Here is an 18,232-nt window from a genome sequence, read left to right as displayed (position 1 = left end):
ATAGGTGACTGGACCCAAGACCTCCTGCAGTTCTGCCCTCAATGGGCTGGTGCTAAGAGCACAGCGTTGTTGCAGATAGGCACCCCACTTGGCCAGGGTAGACATTTGGGCCATACCACTACGTGGTTTAGTTGCCCAATCTCTCACCCATCCAGCTATAGGGTATGTTGTTTTGACTGTAACTGGTGTTGTGGTTGTAATACTCTCAGTTGCCAGGAGGGCAGCATACACAGCTGCCAGCTGCTTCTCTACTAATGAGTAACGAACTTCAGCACCTTTCCACAATTGGGACCAAAATCCAATAGGTTGCCGTAGGCGCTCTGTCCGCTGCCACAAGCCCCATCCAAACCCCTCTGAGGTTACATGAACATCCAGCTCACAGGGCCTGGCAGGATCAAACACATTCAAGGCCTGTGCCACCTTGACAGCTCTCTTAGCAGCTGCAAATGAACCTTGCGCCTGCTCAGTCCAATCCCAGCGAACCCCCTTTCGAATAAGGTTGTACAAGGGGCGTAGTAACTGAGCCAAATGCGGTATAAATGCTCGCCAATACCCCAACAAACCTAAGAATTCCTGTAACTGTTTTACCGTAGTGGGCACGGGGTATGCTTGAATCTTATCTATAACTGCGTCAGGGATAACTTTTGTCTTACCCGACCAGACAACTCCCAAGAATTTAACAGATAACCCAGGTCCTTGTAATTTGTTCTCGTTAACTGCCCAGCCACATGCTTTCAAATGGGATAGCAGGGTAGGGACTGCTTGCTCCAATTCTGAAAGAGAATCACTAGTTAGCATAATATCATCAATATAATGGTACATGCGGACTACCTCTGGCTGTTTCCATTTAGCCAGGTCAGCAGCCACCAGCCCATGGCACAAGGTGGGGCTATGCAAATAGCCCTGGGGTAACACTGTAAAGGTCCATTGTCTCCCTTCCCAACTGAAGGCAAATTGGTCTTGACTCTCTGCGGCTATATCAATAGAGAAAAAAGCATTGGCCAAGTCTGCCACAAAGTGGTATGTCCCCAACTCATGGCTTAGCCGATCCATCATGTTAGCTATCGAGGGAACAGCAGCATGCAAAGGGGGAACAACTTTATTAAGTTCCCTGTAATCTACTGTCATTCTCCAGGTTCCATCCGCTTTGCGCACAGGCCATACTGGGGAGTTGTAAGGACTGTGTGCTGGCCGGATGATCCCCACCTTTTCTAGTTCAAGGATTGTCCCTGTGACTTCTTCATAACCACCTGGCAGGCGGTACTGCTTGGTGTTAGTCACACGCCGAGGGATGGGTAATTGCAAAGGGGAATGTGATGCGTGTCCCCGCAATACTGCCTTCACAACCCTGATCCGCAGCCGGAACTCCCCAGCTGTAGTTTCCAACCACAGTCTTTGCAAGACATCTACCCCCAAAATATATTCAGGAATAGGAGATACATACACCTTATATGGCTTAGGAGGCAGTCTCCCTATCCCCAATGGAATAGTTATTGGCTTCACTTGAACAGTTTGGCCCCCATAACCGTCAATGGCCACTGGGGTCCCAGCAAACCGCTCTGGGTTTCCATAGAGAAGGGAACATTCTGCACCTGTATCCACCAAGGCCAACACCTGTTGTACGTTGGAAGGGGACCAGTGGATAGCCAGTTCCACATGTGGCCTCCGGTCCCCGCCCATCCCTGTTAGATGGGTCCCTTGGCCTTTTTCCTATTCAAACTGGTACAATGGGTCTTGGGAGTTCCCCTCTCCCTCGGCTGTCTCTATCATATAATCTTGTAACCGAGCTGTGCACGCACCAAAAGTTTTATTGGTAGCTGCTGGGGCCTTTCGTCTCAGTCGCTGGAACTTCTGTTCTGGTTTAAGCTGCCGCCAAAGCTCCAAAAGAATTTTATTAGACTGGCCATCCAGTTTCCCCTTATCTGCTCCAGCCGCAATCAAGTCTACCCACATCTGCGTTCGGGTAACCTTTACAGGCCCGTTTCCCTTGTTAGTTGGGGGGGAAACATAGGCAGCAGCCCTCACTGCTTTATGGTCCCGAGCGGCCTCCAGCTCTCCCAAATCTGCTACCATCTGTGTAACTGCATTGATGGGCTGCCCCACATAGGGGCCCAAGATAGCCACAAGTGACCCAAAAAGGGCTGACGGGGCGCTAGCAAGGACAAATTCCCTCATTTTGGCCGTAAACACTTCTTCGTCTGGCCCACGAGACCCAGGGTTGAAAACAGCATTCTTCATACCTAGTTCTCGAAGGACCTTTACTAACTCACTGTAGCACTGCCACCGACTCATTGCCCCCGGCAGTTCTCCAGCATTCTGCCAGACCATACGAATGGCAGCCATCACCCATTCTAATAGGGTATGGTCTCCTGGGTTGCCATGGCAGTTCTGAAGACGCTGCCTCAAGGAAGAGTGTGTGGTAATGGCGGCCAATTTCTCCATCTCTGTTCCGGAGAGCATGATGCCATCCACCCCTATATCCCATAATCGTAGTAACCAGGCTACCAGGGATTCAGTAGGTTTCTGCCTAAATTGTGCCCCCAACTCCATCAGCTCTGCCTGGGTATAGGGCCGGACCACAGAGTGTTCCATTACCTGGGCAGGAGGCTGTGGCTGCCCCTGAGGGACTCTTTGTTGCTGGGTTTTTACCTTCTTGGCGACAACTGGTCGGGCTCTCAGTGTGCGTATGGCAGCTTCAGCCTGAGCCTTCTCATCCTCAGAAGAGGAGTCGCAAGCGCCTGCTCCCGCTGACTCAAAGCCAATCCACCGGCACGGATGCTGCTGCTCCTTTGGTGACCGTTTAGGCTCCTGTGGCTGCTGGCTTTTGGCCAGAAGCTGAGACTCGAGCTCTTGAATCCGGAGTTGTTTCTCCAACAACTGCTGGTGAAGACGTTCAGCTTCCAGGGTAAACTGCAACTCGCGAACCCGTAATTCCTTCTCCAGTGCTCGCTCCAGTTCCAGCCTTTTCTGCCATTCTGTTTGCAATTCATGCTGAAGCTTTTGACCTCGGGCAGTTTCCTCTTGAGTAAAAAACATGTAGCCCATGGCCCCTAAAAGGACAGCCATGGGGAGCCAGAGCAGCAACCAGTACTCTATCCCACCCATCAAGGGTGGTGGCACCATACCAATCTCTGAATCCTGCCGGAAACTACGCCAGTTGTAAGGCCAGGAGCCATCATCGTGACCATTCACATGCAGGTTCCCATTGGATTCGGGCAGGCGATAAAGAAATGGCGGAGTCAGAGGATGGGGGGCCATCCTATTTATTGGTGTCTCACCAAGACAGGCAAACCACAAAAGAAGACAAGGGAAAAGCAGAAAACCAGCTCTTCCCATGAAGGGCAAGGGATCAGGGGAGCCCCTGCAATTGTGATAGCAGGAACTGTGTGTCTGAGCTCCTGGTCTGTCCCACTTTATAGTGTAGAAAACCAAAATCCCTTAATCCAATATACAAACAAGGAAGTCTCCGATACAAAGTCACTTATCCAAGGCATAATTGGATTTCTCATGAGAGTGCACCACCCAGATCATACAATCAGTCAAGGGTGTGGGGAAAAGCTTAGTCCCAAAACCAAACCTCAGGCTACAACAACCTGGCCTGCTTATAGCCTGTCCCCCACACCCATTATAAGTCACAAGCGAGCAAACATATATATCATGTTTACAAACTTATTTGACCAACAGGTAGGATCCTGCCCTGTCTCCCAGTCCCCCAGGGGGGACCACTAGTAAATAAGGTATAGGAGGTACCAGCATAGAGGATGTGGGAGGAGCTTCAGCTGAGACATGGGAAGGGTAGGCTCTCACAAGAGAACATTATCTTCATAGGCTGGGGTACCTTTGCTGCATAGTGCACCTTTAGTCTCACAACAAAGTCACACCAAGAATCTGTGTAGAGGCCCTTACAAGTCTGTAGGCTTTGCTCTCTGCCATAGGATGAAACAATAAAAATAGCTATTTTTTGCCTTAGAATGGTCTATTGGAAAGGCCTGAGGCCAGTGGGGACAAAGGGGATGGCCATCTTAGAGGGATATTAGTGACAGAGTCTTTCCAAATGTTTTAATAACCTCAAAATCAGATTTGTCCACAAACATATGAATCAGACACTTATGTGAGCTGGAAGTGTCCTTAGAGATCATCAAACCTGTGCCCGTCATGGAGCCAGCTTTTGAGATTTTCCTATTTTAATTTTACATAATCCTCACAATAGCCTTACAAGGAAGATATTATTGTCATTATCACTTTTTGTAGAGAAATGAGACCCAGAAAAGATTAAGTAATTAATCAAAGTTATTGAGCCAGGATTTCTCTAGATTGCACTGCCATTCACATAAATTAAGTTACCATGTGTAGAAGAAGCTGGGTCTTCCTTGTCTAGTTTGGAAATCTAGGAGGCAGTGGAAACTTCTAAGCAAAGAGAAAAAATGGGTCTAGGGGGGAGAGTAGCCTGTGATGGCTACTGGGGCGCTCTGGCCTCCCCTTTAACAGCTGAGGCAGCCCAGCTTCTATAACTCTGCTGCTGGCTGGCCCTCTCAGAAGGAAACACCTGCCCCTAATCACATCCTCTTCTGTTTTTAACAAATCAAATTTCAGCTATCACACAGTGGCTTGCCAAGAGTCTTAGCACTGGTGGCTGATTTTGCAGTTCCTGGACCCCATGCCTCTCTATTACTCAGGGAGCTGGAGGGGGTGTTTTTTATCCCAATAGATCCATTGCCCCTGCTCTTGCTTTTTTTTTTTTTTTTTTTTTTCACAACTGACAGTTTTCCTTTGGAAGCCAGGGAGACCTGACAGTGTAAGAAAGAGCAATGAATGAGGAGTCACAAGATCTGGGAGCTGCTGTGGTTGAGGAGGGAGATTGGATTCCCAACCTCCATTTGTTTAGCATTTCCCTCTGTGTGGCCTGAGGCATCTGGAATCCTGAAATTTTACATAAACAAGCTAAAAGAGTGGTGTGATTTGAGTGTGTTGCTGCTCATAGAACACACATGAGGCCCTGGCTGGTTAGCTCAGCGGTAGAGCGTCGGCCTGGCGTGCGGGGGACCCGGGTTCGATTCCCGGCCAGGGCACATAGGAGAAGCGCCCATTTGCTTCTCCACCCCCACCCCCTCCTTCCTCTCTGTCTCTCTCTTCCCCTCCTGCAGCCAAGGCTCCATTGGAGCAAAGATGGCCCGGGCGCTGGGGATGGCTCCTTGGCCTCTGCCCCAGGCGCTAGAGTGGCTCTGGTTGCAGCAGAGCGACGCCCCGGAGGGGCAGAGCATTGCCCCCTGGTGGGCAGAGCGTTGCCCCTGGTGGGCGTGCCGGGTGGATCCCGGTCGGGCGCATGCGGGAGTCTGTCTGTCTCTCCCCGTTTCCAGCTTCAGAAAAAAAAAAAAAAGAACACACATGAGGCCTTCACCAAGCTTTTTTCTGGAGACCTTCCCTTTTTTCCTTAGTCGTGTGACCTTCCCTGCTACATGTATGTCCTAGTCCTTCTCCCATCCCTTCTGTACGTGTTAGAATTTGGCTCCCTCATAGCCACACCGGGTGATTCTGCTATTATCAGCTTTTTCTGAGTTCACTAATCAGCCTTCTGACTAAGCACCTCTCTGTGTCACGGTTTCTTTGTCTATAAACTAGGGATAATAATAGTACCTGCCACCAGTTTGCCAGTCTGGTTGTTACAGTCCTCTAGTATTTAGGGTCTCTTATAGAAACTGGTTCCCTGCTTTATGTTTCAAAACTATGCCAAAAGCCAGGGAGGGGAGGATTGGAAAGCCTGCGCCTAGGGCTTTGCCCCTCCTGGGATCTGGGATCTGGTGAGAGTTCACATTCTCACCCATTCATAATCCCAGCACATTGCCTTTAGCATCACATTAGAACAGCAGAACTCCTCAGCTAGACACCAAGTTCTCCCGTCATTTTTACTCTAAGTAGCTGCCACACTAATAGCATTTTATATGTTGCTCTCTGCCTGTTAAAGGGAGTGGTCAAATTTGACAACTGTGAGGGGAGGGGTCCCTCTGACATGATGACTGTGGTTCACATTTTCTAAGTTTCTATATTGTGAGTACCCTTGGTGTGAGGAAAGTCCTCAGTTGGAAAATGCTCACTTTATGTCACTGTGTCTCTGAGCACATACGTTCTCATAAATTTGTTAGGACAAGCACACTGGGGTTTTGGATGCAGAAGTATACGTATTAATGAAAGGAGCATTTTGGATAAAGCAAGAACTTCTCCATATCATGTTGCTTCAAATTCATCTGAAATCCCTGTTACTCTTTCTAGGTTTTTTTTAGACACAGATATATTAGGGTTGATTAAGTGTTTTATTTCCAGGAGGGATAAGGATAAATTATTAAATTCAGACTGATCTTGAAATCCCATTTCTTCTAAGAAGTCTTTCCTGATTCATTACCTAAGTGGTTATAATGAACATTATCTTCCTATTTGTTGCCAATACCACCCCCAGATCCCAAATCCATTCTTTTGTCTATGCATAGAGGAAATAACCCTTATCAGATATTACATTTGTTTAATTGGTGACTGTGTGCTTATGATTTAATCTAAGTTTCCAAGGAGGCAGGTATTATATGCCAAGCCCAGTACCTTGAGCAGACAGGAACTGCTGGAGATAAGGTTGAGGAGGGTAAGGTGAGCTCCCAGGGATCCAACTAGTGCCTGGGAACTGGCTACTGTTTCAATCTTGGCTGTCCCAGGACTCTGGGAGTCTGCCGTGGGCCTTCCTGGCATCACTGAAGTGCCTGTGTAACTCCCACATGTTGGGAAGATTGGGACTCACATGCCTTGGTGCCGTGCCTGGGCGCGGGCTGCAGCAGAGCAGAGGCTGTTAAGCAGGGCTGGCTGGGGATGCTGAAGATCCTTGGGAGCTCAGGCAGAGCAGGAGTCCTGCCAGGCTGAGGTGGGCAGGCGGAACTTAAAGATCAGATGAGGTGGTGGAGAAAATCAGAGAAGGCGGGAAAGGAATGAAGGGTCGTCTTGATAATCAAAGCAAATTGAAGAACCATAGAATAGTTAGTACAGCAGGATACAACAAAGAGTGCACTGGGCAAGAAGAGACCTAGCAGCCCCAATTCCAGGCATGATCAGGGATCCTGGGCTTTCCTTTGCTTCTCTAGCCTGTCGCATCATGTGTAAAATGAGATATTTGGTCCAGAGTTCTCTAAAGTCTCTGTCTATAATAAAATCTTAGGAGTTGGAGAGTCCATGAATCATACTTTCAGTCCTGGTGGAGGCATTAGAGATCTAGAACCACCAACCGTGTGTCACTAAGGAAAGTGATCCAGAAATTTCAACATTATCCAACATTTCGAAAATAGTTAATAAAATTCTCTTTGCCCATGAAAGGACCACAACAAATGATCACATAAACTGCAGTTTGATGATGGAGTTTGGGAGGAAATACAATAAAAGATGTTGTTTGTAGTAAACAGTTTGAAAAACTGATCAAATTCAATGCTCCCATTTTATATATGAAGAAAATGAGGCCTGGAGAGGAGAAATTACTTGCCAAAAGACACCTAGTGAGTGAATTATAAACAGAATAAGAATCAGAAGACTCCAGTTTTCTAATAACCCAGTGTCAGCTTTTACTACCCCAGACCCCTCTCTCCCACTGGCTCATGTGTTAACACCCCTTAGAGAGAATAGGACCTGAGCTTTTGAAAAATATTCTAGCTTTCCTTTCTCTGATATATAGAAGATAGGTTTGATCTGGCAACTTTTCCTTCTAACAGTTTCAGAAATTGGTTGGTTTGACTGTAATGTAACCCAGTAGTACTAGAAGAAGGATGCTGGATTACCTCTGCAACCAGTATACGGGGTTGGGGGTGTGTGAATGGATTGAGTAGAAAAGTACTTGGTGTTAGCTGGGGTAAGAGCACGGTTTCTGCAGAGCTTTAAATGCAGCTACTAGAAGGAATAGATAGAGCTATGAATTGGGAATAAAGGGGCCTGGCTATGAATCTGGCTCAACTACTGTGTGACCTTGGGTAAGTAACCTGTCTAAGCCTCAGTTCTTTGCTTATAAAACTGGGGTGGGGTATTGGTGCTAGGTCTTTGCCAAAGGGCTTTCAACATGGACATTATAAGAATGTGTAGTTCACCTATTCTTCATGGAGTTTGGTTTCTCACAGGTCAAGGGTCCAGCTGAGTTTAGTTTTTAGATGAATAGTAAGTGCCAGAAAGACTGGGTCTGTTTATATTATCCAGTGTTTTTCGACTGCTGGTCCTTGGACCAGTGCTAGTCCGTGAAATAGATAACCACCCTGATGTTGCCCTATAGACTATAATCTTTATACAACATCAGGGTAGCTAACTCTTTTACAAACTGGCACAAAATTTCTGACAGAACTGTCCGTGGACTGGCAGTGGAAAAACATTGCCATGACCATCAAAGTCTTTCTGAAGAACAGCTTCATTTATGATCTCCCTGCTCAAACTCTGATGACTTCATACTGCCTATAAGGAAAAACTACCATTTCTTTGCCTGACATTTGAATTTCCAAGACTTGGCCCCATATTACCTATCCAGCTTCATCACTTGGCATCTCTAAGATGCAGGTGTTTGGAATTAGCGACCCAAATTTCAATCTCAGCTTCACCTCTTTGCAGCTCTGTGACTTTAGTCAACTTTCATATCATCTCTGAGTCTCATGTAAACTGAAGATGACAAGGTATCCAGTTCCTCAAATTAATATAAGAGTTCAAGGAAATATCATTAAAATTGAGTAGGTACTGCATGAATGTTAACTCACTTTCCTCAATTAAAGAATACATTCCTTCCTTGAGAATAGGAATTATATATATGTATTTTTACATCCTCAGAGCATTTTGCACAAAGCCCTCAATGCTCAATAAGTATTTTTTTGATAAATTTTTTTTGTCTGTCTGTTCTATAAGTTGTCTAGATAAGCTGAAAGATTTGTTTCTCTTTTACAGTTTGCCCAGCTGGTGGCCATCTACAAGACATTGGGAGGAGAAAAGTTCCCACTCATTGAGCAGACATACTATCCTAATCACAAAGAGATGGTAGGTGATTGAGTGGGGACTTGAGTCTCTCTGCTATTTTCACTCTGAGTTTGGTCACATGGTAACTGTGGGACTCTGAAGAGGGCTTCCGTATCTCAATCCCAGAGAGATTCTGTTGGGATTGAACTGTGGACCTGCTTTGTGGGCTAGAGTGGCTGGATTTTAGCTGATGGCCCCTTATCTCCAAAATCTGGAGACAGAATAAGGAAAGCAGAAACAAGGCATTTTATTAAGCTGAGAAAGTAACAAACCTGTGGATCAATAATCAAAAGATCCACTGCTTTGGGTTCTAGCCCTGGCCCTGCCATGTCTTTGGACTAGTTAAATTTAGTCACTTTGTGTCACTTTTCCAACTGGAAAGTCAAATGAACATAATTATTCCCAAGCAGAATATCTAATTTGGTACAAAATTCAAGTGATATTTTTTAAATAATAGCCTCCTGGAAAAGTGTGACATGCCCTTCAGATGTCAGTTGTTATTGCTGTTATTATTACTAGGGCCTTCCATTCCTTTGGCTTCATCAAGATTGAGAAGACTGGATTAACATGCCTTCTCTGAGGCCATCCAAGGAGCAGAGAGATGGTATGGTTGGTTGGTATGGAGTTTATTGCTAATAAGGTTTTTCTTTCATGGAAACCTTATGCTCATTCCCCCTTCTTCCCTTCTGTTCCCACATCCTCTGTCCCAGGCCTGCGTGGTCAGTTGGTAATCATGCTTAACTCACCAATGAAGACTCTACTGTAGCATTCCAAATGTACTCTAGGACAGAGATTATCTTTGTTTCCCTCTCACTCCTTTTTCCAGAAGGGACCTCCATTTGCACCATTTTTGTGAATCAAGAGCTTTCTTCTGGTATATTGTGCATGACCTACTTACCAGCAAACAACATGTAGAAGATGAATAACAACAACTTTGGGCCTTGAAAAGAACTATCTCCTTCATCTTTGTTGGAGCTTTCCCAGATAGAGGCTCTGAAACGTTAAACCTTTGTCCTTTAATAAATCCTTGAGACCAACATCAGGGTTTTTCCTTTGAGGACAAACCAGGAAGCCTTGAAGAGCTGAGGAACTCTAGGAGTCTGTGCTAGAGTTCTCAGTGAGTCCAAGACACAGTGGTAAGGGGACTGAGCTGAAGGGAGTATGGGGAGCAAAGCTGAATTTTTCCTACTATAATATCTAGCAGGGTTGACCACTAAAAAAAAGAAAAAAATTGAAAAGTATATTTTCCACTTACCATCCTTTTTCTCCAAGGGTACCTGTGTTATTTCTCTGCTGTCCTCTGTTCTGAAATTTGCCTTCAAAAAAAGACCTCCTAAGATCTCTCTGAGGTGTCAAAAACTAATGGAGAATTTCAACTCTACAAGAGAATGGCTTCTATGGCTTAAAATTTTTTTTTGAAGTAAGAATGAAGAACATTAGTAATCTAGTAGAGAAGGACTTTGTAAAAGAAACAGAAGCTTTACAGACATCAGTTGAAGGCATTAAGGATAGTTAACCTGTAGAGACAATACCTAAGACTATTCTTATCCAAACAAGTGTGCTAACTGGGCCAGACCCTCTGCCAGGAATGTTATAGAGGAGACTACAGCCTATAGAGGGAGATTAGGCCATTGTAATTCTCATATTGAGGGACTCTATGCCCCTACAAGTCATTTCCCCAACAGATGAAAGTATATGAGAGGATTGGGATGAGCCGAGATTGGAGTAGAGGATACACAGCCATAGTATGTTGTTTTTTTCATTCTTCCAAATCAACCTGTTTATGATACTGTCAACCTGTCTTCTGGTATTGTAGGTCAGAAGACAATGCCATCTCTTATGTATAACATTTACCATTTTTTCTCTATTAGATCAATTAAGGTAAGAGAAAACACATTTTTCTAGAGAGAAGAGAATAGTTCTGGCCAGAACTAGTTTGATTCTAAGCTAGAGTCAAAACTTTCAGTAACAGGTACTGGCTGGACTAAAAGGGTTTGGGAGGCAGGAGAGAAAGGCTGAGGACAGTATAGATGTCATGCTGTTTTCCTTAACCTTTGACAGGTTCTAGGCTGGGGTCTCAAACACAAGCTGGATCATGCCCCAGACCTGCTCTAAAGCTAGTCAGATTGTCCACTTGGTACTTCCCATTGGCGGCAACAAAGAGACAGGTGGTGATAGCCAGAGCTCAGCAGAAAGAAGAACTGTCTTGGTCTTCAGGACTTCTGAAGGAATGTGGTGGTCAGTGTTCCCTACTAGGGCAGGATGATGTCAACAAAGTCCTTCCTGAGGGGCAGGCTTCCCTGGTACCAGCTGCAGGTGCCATCAACATGCTTCATACAGACATAATGTTGTGCCTGGTACCCATAGCGTTTCTGCTCCAACAGCCAGTCTGTCCAGAGGCACTCGTTGGGGGCCGAGATGGTACAGGGCACTGTATAGCAGGTGGTGATCTAGAGTCATAGCCATACAACATCAAAGTAAGTAGGGTGTCCTTTTTCTATTATTTCCTTTCAGACTCCTACATATCCTTACACCTAGCTCAAATGCCCCTGCCTTATGAAGCCTTTCCTAGTCTTCAAAATTCCCTGAGTTTCCCCTTCCCTGTGCTCCCTACATACAGTTTGCCTCTACTGGTATCTCTGGAGTTAGACAAACCCAAAGGTCCTTACTCTACCACTGACCTTGAGCAAGTTACTTTGCCTCCTAGAGTATTAATTTCTTTATCTTAAAATAAAAATATTAATTTTCTTCATATATTTTTTATAAAGACTACATTAAAATATTTTAAATAAATTGACTAGTAGGGGGCCTGGCAAAGAGTAGACTCTGTTTAAATGGTAGCTGTACTATTTCAGTTTGCCTTATCTGATGGCCACCTTCCCCGCCAAAATGTTAGTTTGATATCACAGTAGCCCATCTTGCTTTCATACAGTGCCTGATCCATGGCAGATCTCCAATATACCATAGTAAGTGAATAAAGACATGCATGAAGGGTGAGGCTTCAGGGCTCAAGACCCTTTCCCACCCGCAAAAGAACTTGAAAATGGACATTTTCTTACTTGGCAGCCACAGTTCAGATGGTAGTGGTGATTCAGACTTTCTCTCTGCAAAAAGGACAGGTTCTCCCAGGGCTCAATGTAGTTACACAGATGGATGAAGACTTTTCCATCATTGAGGACCTGACCTTCAAGGGGAGATGGAGGAGAACTGAGCATGAGGAATCATTTGTGAAGCTCCAGAAGCCTAGGCCCTTGAAGAGCCCAGAATTGCAGCCTCTTTAATGGCTTTTGGTGGCAGTGGTGACGTGAGGCTCAGTGAAGTGACTTGAAAAACTTCTATAATCTTTATATCAAAGAGTATGTATGTACAAGGAGAGTTATAGGATAAAGGCATTTTCCTTTTAGTGTGATGCAGAGAGAACATGGGCTTTAAAGTCAGACTCTTGATGAACCTCCTTCTTTTCTATCATTTATTAGCTGTGTGATCTTAAGAAAGTCGTGTAACTTCTCAGTGGAGGATGAGAATAATAAGGTTATTGTCAGGATTAAATATGAGAATATTTGTAAAGCTCCCAGCACAGTAGTGGGCCCATAGACTATGCTCAATTAATAATAGGTCCCTTTCTCTTTCCATCCCTTCTTAATATCTACATAGGCCAGTCTTCTGCCCCACTGATAGTTATATTAGTAATAAGATTTTCCCCCTAGGAAGGGGAAAGTTCCCCTTTACTTGCCAAACTCTCCTCTCTTCCAGAGACCCTTTTCAGTACCACTTCATCCTCAATCCATCTCTGACCATGCCAGCTCACATTTCTTAGAACTTTAGTACTCAATCGTTTATTTACTGAGCAACTACATACTAGATGTCATATCAGGAACACAGAAATAAATATGACAGGATATCCTCAAGGAACTTAAAAACAAGTAGTTTGGACAAATAAGGAGGCACAAATTACACTATTGTGTGCTTATATACGTAAGTTACACTATATTGTGATTATATACAAGATGATGTATAAGAACACAGGTAAGCACGATTATCTCTGTCTGTGGAAGGGGTGGGGCAAGGAAGGTATTTAAGGGGAAATGGTGCTCCTATTGGGCCTTGAAAGGATGAGTAGGAGTTTACCTGCCAGACAAGTTGGGGGAAAAATTTCTGGACGTTGAAACTATCCTATGCCAAGGTGAAGGGATACAGCTCCAAATACATTCTATAACTGCATGTAGTTTAGTTCAGCTCTGGGGAAAATGAGAGGCTGGAAACTGTCAGTGAGAAGTGACAGGAGACAAAGCTGGAGAGGTCAGCAATATTATGGTCACAAAGAGCTTTCAACATTAGGTAAAAGAGCTTGTGCCTTCTCTTGAAGAGCATGGGCACCACTGATGACTAATAAGGAGACTTGTGTTTTGTCATTTATCTTCACCGTTGGTTAGAATTGACCTCCTTGAGGGCAGAAATCATGCCTCTTGCTTTTCCTGATGCACCACAGTGTGCTAGGCACACAGAGGGTAGGTGCTAGGGAAGGAGGTGGCCTCATCTGCTAGTCCTGGGATGTTGAGAGTTCAGTGGCATGCTTGGCCTCTGCCTCTCCTATCCAGAGGCTCTCAGATGAGCACAATTTCACATTCTTAGAACCAAGGAACCCCTACCGGATTGTCCTCAAATGCAATGAGTCTCAAGAGCCAAGTCTGGACTGTGAGCTCTTTGAGGACTGTGACTTGTTATGAGTCTCCACTCTCCTGTCCAAGGCCTGGTAGCTAGTTGGTGGTCATTCATTGCTGAAAGGATGGACAGATGGTGGAATTCCTCCTTCTGTCCTCCTTATCTGCTGCATTTTTCTTTTCCTCATCTTTCTAAGTATTTCTCATCCTGCAGGTTTAATTAAGATCCCAGTTACACAGTGAAGCTTCCCTGTTTATAACCACACAAATACCTTCTTCCTGAACTGCAAAAGTATATGTTATTGCATTCATTCACTTATGGAGTTATAGTCTTATATGGTTCTTTAATTGTTCTATCCCAACTAATTTAGCATGGAGGATACCTACCCAGGCCCAAGTTCACAGAGAACCATGCTAGACTCAGGACTCCTTTTAGGGCTTGCGCTTTACTGTACCTGCAGAATATGACCTGGAGTGTGAGTTAGCCACACAGGCTCACCATCTATCAAGAGTGTGACCCAATTCTGTGGCTGTCTAAAGCTAATGCCATCATAGGCAATAGTAACTATAATGTGTGTGTTGAGGGAGGAGGGATTGCACACACACAATTTTTTTTTACTCTGTGAAACTAAGACCTTTCCTGTGGTTTTGTGTCCAGTTCATTGTCCAGTGCTAGGGAAGGGACAGGGACAAGCTATATCCCATCGGAGAAAGGTGGCCAGGATAGGAGGGACTGGGAACCATGGCCAGCAGACTTGGAGCTAGAGTGCTCACATTGGTCATCCTCAAAGCTCTGAAGGATCATCATAGAGCAGAGGGCAAAGCTGAATATACAAGTGCAGTGTTAGAGGGGCCGATTTGGGCTCAGGACACCAAAATTCTTATCCTAATTAAAACTGTTTGAAAAAGGAACCAGCTGCCCTAACCTGGGAAAGCAACCAATCCTTAAAATAGTGAAGCAGTGGCCAAAATCACTATAATGAGGATTCTTGCATTGAAGGAGGTTACCAGGGCCCCTCCCAACCCAGAGATTGTTTCTTAGTAACACAGCTCTGTTTTATGCCCAAGAATATGTCACCTGCTCAGGTCGGTGCCCAAGGACAGCCCCTGGCTCCTCCTAAGCTGCCTTCCTCAGGACAGAAACTGTTGGTGCCACTTGCTTCTCTTTTACTTACCAGTCAAAAGATACTGCTTCTGGCTGTTTACTTCTAGTTTTACACCACAGAGGGAAGAATCAAAGGGTGTATAGATAAACTGAACATCCTTGACTTTCTCAAACCCTTTAAACAACTGAAAGGCAATAACAAAAAAGCAATATTGGGTCAGGAGTGAACTTTGTATCTTAACAGGAAAAACTCCTCATTTCTTAATTTAAAAAAATTAAACAAATATCTAATTCAGGATATGATATACACAAATGGCTCAAGTGGATCTTTCTCTCTTTTAAAACATCTGAACCTTGGTTTATACCGGTAAGATGGGAAGTACCGCCAGCAGCCCCATGCACTGGCAGCTATAGGACTTGAGGGACAGTGAGGGCCTTTCTTGTACTGTCACTCAGATTTTGTGGGCCCTGCTCCCAACATATCATCCACTTCCACTTTTCAGCATGTACATTCAGGATCACTGAGCCTCGTTACCTAACTATCAGCCCCACGCTTCCTAGAATACAGACCCCACTCCTCCCAAAGGCCCAGGGGGTAAAAGCCCTGTCCTGTCCCCATGTACCTTTATCTGTTTGATTTCATACCGGATCATTTTTTGAGTGTCAGCAGGGTCTGCACTGGCAGGAACTACCTTCTCACTGGAGATTTTGGCCCGGATTGCTGCATAGGAAGTGAAAAGAGGGAACCTTCAGCAACCTTTGGAAGTAGTCCATGAGGGATCTGGATTACCTGGGGAGAATTTTGTAGGAGAATTTTGTGTTGTGAGAAGGGTGATGTGAGGGAGTGAGGACTGTAGGACCTGGAAACTCCTCCTGTGCAGTTGGGCCTGATAGGTCCTTCAATCTGTACACATTACCTGCTAGTTTTGAGAATCTAGTTCTCCATAGCCCAGGGTGCCAGGTGGTGGAGGTGGGCATCAGGATATAGGAGGGAGGAGGAGCCCTTGAGAGCAGTCAGTATGGTGATCTACTGATGGCCCAAGTCCTAAAACAGCCTGCCAAGCATTGATATTAGTAAATGTTTATTGAATTAAGAAATGATGAGACTGCACATTTGGGCATTAATAAAAACCTGTTATGTTCTTCCTCAGTGTCTGGCCTTATACTAGGTACTAGGCCCATAAACATGATTAAGACAGGGTCCCCCATCCTGCAGAACCCTTGGTCTAGTCTTGGTCTGCAGAACACACAAAGAACAACACAGCATAATAGGAGCACAAAGGTTGGAGATGCTGTGGTAGCACCAAGGAGTCAGGAAGCCTTTGGAGAAACGGAGATACCTGTGTAAGACTTTGAAGAATGAATAGGAATTGGCCAGGCATTTCGGGAAGGGGGAAGGGCATTCCAGACAGAGGGAAGAGAAAGGCAAAAGATATGTATTGGGGTGGGTGCATGGCTCAATTATAGGCTTGTACACAGGGATGTTTATCATGAAAGCCCAACCTCTTGGTCCCTGGCTTCCCCCTCTCCCCATCCAGTAGTTCAGAATAATCACATTATAGTTTCAGTAACTTGTTTAATGACACTCCATCATTGCAGTAGGCAGGTGAGGGGGTCGCTTTGGACGCCTCTTAGCAGTCTTTATTTCCTTACAAGTCAGTCAGGCTCTGCGCTTGCAAGGTTGCTATGGTGCCGGCCTTGCCAGACCCATCAGCCCCAACGGGAAGCAACTGGTTTGGAATTTGAGCTCCTCCCTTTCCCTCCAGACTACAGGTCTGCAGCTCGACCCCCAATCACACACAGCCACCCCCTGCTGTGGACCTCCCCAGCCTTCGGACTCACCAAGCGCAGAGTGGCAGACGTGCTGCTGGGGATGCGCTGGGGCGCAGCTGCAAGCTTCCCCCAGCCCGGGCGGCCGCAGCAATGCTAGCAGCCGCAGCAACAGCGCCCAGCTCGGCACGGTCTGGGGGCTCCGGGGCATGACACCACAGAGCCCCGGCTAAGCCTGTGGGATCTGTTGGATTAAACAACCCCTCCAGGGTTCCTTCAGAATGCCTCATGCCCCTCACCCAAGGCTTTATGAGGTGGACCTAGGGCCAATCCCGCCCCATGGGTTCCGCCCTCCTTTGGCTGTAGGCCACCCACTGCTGCACGACCCGCGGCTCTCTTGACTGGTAGCTTCAATAAAATTGAGAAGCCGGGACAGGCCCTTAGTCACTATTTCCCTGCCTGAGAAGTGGAGGGAAGGCAGTAGGAGTAGGGGATGGCACTGGGAGATGCTGTAGTGTCGTGGCAAAAATAACGCACAACAAAGACAACTGCAAGAGGCAGAAAGACCAAGAGATTAATTCAGGCAGAAGGAACAAAAGTGAAGAGAGCCACAAAGAGAAAGATTGAGACAGGGAGAGTCATAGAGAGGCAGACGGAATTATAACAGGCAAAAGAGACAGTGACAGAGAAGGACGAACCCCTTGCTGAGCTGCACACTGGGAATGACACAAGCTACTCAGGGCTTCTTTCAGCTGCAGGAAGTGTTTTCAATGCCCTATTTAGGAGGCTCCAAAGCAACAGTAAACAGTGATGAAATAAGACAGAAAGTTGGGGTGTGTGTGTGTCTTGGCTCTCTCAGCTGGGGGGTGGGGAGAGATGTCAGAGAAAGCAGCCAGAAACCCTTTATGGGAAAGGGTTTCCCATACCCGGAGCTTCAGACTGCAGATGGCTGAGGATAGTGTTTTTGGTGTGGGCTCACAGCAGAGTATCCTATTACTTAGTGAAAACCTGGGACCTCAAAGCCGCCTAGATTCTAGACTACACTGATTCCTACCTCATGTTACTACTCACGGGGGATACTGTCTTATACAAGGTGGGGCAGAAGTGGAGTTACAGAAAACACAGTTTATTGGCATTCTAAGTACACAAAACACAGTTTATTCTTGTATTATTTATTAACTATTGTATTATTTTCTGTTCAAATAACTGTAAACCTGGCCCTGGCCGGTTGGCTCAGCGGTAGAGCGTCGGCCTAGCGTGCGGAGGACCCGGGTTCGATTCCCGGCCAGGGCACACAGGAGAAGCGCCCATTTGCTTCTCCACTCCTCTGCCGCGCTTTCCTCTCTGTCTCTCTCTTCCCCTCCCGCAGCCGAGGCTCCATTGGAGCAAAGATGGCCCGGGCGCTGGGGATGGCTCTGTGGCCTCTGCCCCAGGCGCTGGAGTGGCTCTGGTCCCAACATGGTGACGCCCAGGATGGGCAGAGCATCGCCCCCTGGTGGGCAGAGCCTCGCCCCTGGTGGGCGTGCCGGGTGGATCCCGGTCGGGCGCATGCGGGAGTCTGTCTGACTGTCTCTCCCTATTTCCAGCTTCAGAAAAATGAAAAAATAAATAAATAAATAAATAAATAAAATAACTGTAAACCTACTGTATATAACAAGGTGGGACAGCTTAGAAAACGTAGAAGCAA

General features: G+C 46.0%; 2 protein-coding genes across 2 annotated transcripts in view; one reads left to right on the top strand and one right to left on the bottom strand.

Moving 5' to 3' along the window:
• The window catches only part of SYN2 (synapsin II), a 237,620-nt gene that overhangs the window by 188,849 nt on the left and 30,539 nt on the right, over positions 1-18,232 (top strand). The window contains exon 5 of the mRNA XM_066245801.1: positions 8,941-9,030. Coding sequence (XP_066101898.1) covers positions 8,941-9,030 — 90 coding nt within the window. The remainder of the gene's footprint in view (positions 1-8,940; positions 9,031-18,232) is intronic.
• On the bottom strand, positions 10,011-17,169 carry TIMP4 (TIMP metallopeptidase inhibitor 4). Its single transcript, XM_066245802.1, has 5 exons — positions 16,618-17,169; positions 15,399-15,496; positions 14,846-14,960; positions 12,069-12,193; positions 10,011-11,459 (listed from the first exon to the last, which is right to left on the bottom strand). The coding sequence occupies exons 1-5, from the start codon at positions 16,754-16,756 to the stop codon at positions 11,262-11,264; spliced, it is 675 nt and encodes a 224-aa protein (XP_066101899.1). The 5' UTR covers positions 16,757-17,169; the 3' UTR covers positions 10,011-11,261.

Source organism: Saccopteryx bilineata, chromosome 10 (genome assembly GCF_036850765.1).
Source record: "Saccopteryx bilineata isolate mSacBil1 chromosome 10, mSacBil1_pri_phased_curated, whole genome shotgun sequence".
Taxonomy (NCBI): domain Eukaryota; kingdom Metazoa; phylum Chordata; class Mammalia; order Chiroptera; family Emballonuridae; genus Saccopteryx; species Saccopteryx bilineata.
The sequence above is the reverse complement of the archived record's forward strand: the minus strand, read 5'-3'. Positions and strand labels throughout refer to the sequence as shown.

Bases quoted from the DNA above. Each gene is read 5' to 3' on its own strand.
- TIMP4 (XM_066245802.1), bottom strand. From the start codon at position 16,756: ATGCCCCGGAGCCCCCAGACCGTGCCGAGCTGGGCGCTGTTGCTGCGG. The intron at 14,961-15,398 runs GTACATGGGGAC...ATTGCCTTTCAG, and splicing joins ATGAAATCAAACAGATAAAG to TTGTTTAAAGGGTTTGAGAA. The intron at 12,194-14,845 runs GTAAGTAAAAGA...CTCCCCTTGAAG, and splicing joins GAAGCAGTATCTTTTGACTG to GTCAGGTCCTCAATGATGGA.